At 43.1% G+C, this 2,500-nt stretch overlaps 1 protein-coding gene across 1 annotated transcript in view; it reads right to left on the minus strand.

The window, feature by feature from the left end:
• Positions 1–2,500, minus strand: part of LOC122258188 (uncharacterized) — a gene marked incomplete in the record, with an annotated part of 191,567 nt that overhangs the window by 38,608 nt on the left and 150,459 nt on the right. Inside the window, 1 exon segment of the mRNA XM_086534400.1 lies at positions 273–397. Within this exon segment, the coding sequence (XP_086390526.1) occupies positions 273–397 (125 nt within the window).

The raw sequence follows: 2,500 nt of genomic DNA on the forward strand, positions 1-2,500 counted from the left end.
GAGCAAAAAAAAAAAACGACAATTTTTCTGCAAAAGAAAAAACGACGATTTCCTTGCAAGAGCAAAAAAAACGACAATTTTTCTGCAACAGAAAAAAACATAGATTTTCTTGCAAGAGCAAAATAAAACGACAATTTTTCTGCAACAAAAAAAAACATCGATTTTCTTGCAAGAACAAAAAAGGACGATTTCCTGCAACAACAATCCTGCAACAAACACTCCGATTTTCCTGCAACATCAACAAAGGACGCCACGACCGCTTCCTTACCTTAAGCCCATGGTTGAGGACGTCGAGTGTGGTGGGGGAGGTGGGGGGGGAGAGGGGGAGGCCGGGGTCGTCGTCGCCGGAGCCCGAGTCGTCCCCTCGACGACGGCGCAGGGCGGCCTTCAGCTCAGCCTGCGACGAAAGGCAGGCAGAGACTCGTTTTAGGCTTTGGTTGTGGGTGAGTGAGTGCGATGCAGGAGGAAGGAGGTCGCTTATTTTGTTATGTGTGTAATCAAATGGAATCTGTATTTAGACATAAACACACACACACATACACACATACACATACACACACACACACACACACTCACACTCACACTCACACTCACACTCACACTCACACTCACACTCACACTCACACTCACACTCACACTCACACTCACACTCACACTCACACTCACACTCACACTCACACTCACACTCACACTCACACTCACACTCACACTCACACTCACACACACATATATAAGAAACGTATGAATTAGATTGAATATTTGAGATGTATTTGACGCGTTTCGACGGAAATTCATGTATTTCCGAGGAATATACATATACATACATAAACATATATACAATAGAATGGAATACTTCAGAATGCAAGTAATTTTATTTTTTTCTAAGTAATATAATGGATTGTATAATAAAGCAGAGTCGTTTAACTTTTTTTTTTATTACATAATAAAATGCTTCAGAAAGAATGTAAATCCATTATCAATTTTAAAACATAATGCATATTAATGGTTGTAGTACTAGGTGAGGTATTGCTTTTTAAGTCCTAGGTCAAATTTGTTTTAAATCTGAAGTCAATTCATTTTGAACTGTAGCTCACTCCTAATCTCTCTCACCTACCCTCCCTCCCTCCCTCCCTCCCTTTCCTCCTTTTCCTTCCTTCCTTCCTTCCTTCCTTCCTTCCTTCCTTCCTTCCTTCCTTCCTTCCTTCCTTCCTTCCTTCCTTCCTTCCTTCCTTCCTTCCTTCCTCCCTCCCTTTCCTCCCTCCATCCATCCCTCCCTCCCTCTCACCCTCCCTCCCTCCCTCTCACCCTCCCTCCCTCCCATCCTCCCTCCCACCCCCCTTCCCTCCCTCCCTCCCTCCCTCCCTCCCTCCCTCCCTCCTCTTCCTCCCCCCCTCCCTCTCACCCTCCCCTCCCACCCACCCTCCTCTTCCTCCCTCCATCCATACCCCTCCCTTTTCCTCCTCACACGAGAGACCCATACATAGCAAGCACAACCACAGGCACGCAGCACCCTAAAAGCACTTACCACATCCATGCTGCCGTGTTCTTGCGTGCGATGACCTACCTCCAGATGCATCTTCCGAACGGGTTTGCGTGTTCATGCGAACGAATACTTACAACATAAATTTCGTCTTCTTTTTTTAAAATCGAGGTCTTTTTTCCTTTTTTTCTTCGTTACAAAGGACTATTTTTTTTATTATTTTTTTAGTGATAGACTCTTTTTATTTGTCTTTTTCTTCACAATCAAGGACTTTTTTTCCTTTTTTTTTGTAACAAAGGACTATTTTCTTTTTTTTTTACGGTGATAAGACTTTTTCTTCCACTTCGACCTAATCTCCCTCGGTTATTAATTAACACCGGTCCAACGCCCTTTGTCCCTGTGTCTGTTTATCAAAAGTTGAAACCCGAGTCACACACAACACAGCCGCTACGATATACTAAAAGGTTATATATTCTGCGCTGAACGCTGCTTCGCCTTATCTGTTAGCATAAGCCTTTATCATACATTGATACCAAGATAACGGGTGCGTTTTTTCTCTCTCGAGACTAATGATAAGGCCAATCACAGCCGCCAATGACTATGATAACAACCGAACTGCAACATTCGGTAAGATGGATGGCTGGCTGACTCACACGCACCAACTAAACCGTAATAAATATTCAGAAAACATTTGGCAGTAAAATGGATGACCGTTTCGAAGGAGGGTCTTCTTGTTTCTGCTTCGTCATGCTGTGGGCCCATATGACAACATGGCCATAAATATAATCAACATTACATAATATGTCGATACTTCTTTCCAGAACGTGAATACCCATCAACCAACGCAATATGCAGACAACATAACAACATAGAAGAAGCACCCAACATCAACACTAAAACACTGTTTAAGAGTTAAAACGTCGACTTACTCAGATAAACGTCGACTAACTGAGATAAAACGTCGACTTACTGAGATAAAACGTCGACAACCGGGAAAAGAAGGAACAACACTGTATGTGC

Source organism: Penaeus japonicus, unplaced genomic scaffold (assembly GCF_977035675.1).
Source record: "Penaeus japonicus unplaced genomic scaffold, GWHDUDI00000001_assembly GWHDUDI00000041, whole genome shotgun sequence".
Taxonomy (NCBI): Eukaryota; Metazoa; Arthropoda; class Malacostraca; order Decapoda; family Penaeidae; genus Penaeus; species Penaeus japonicus.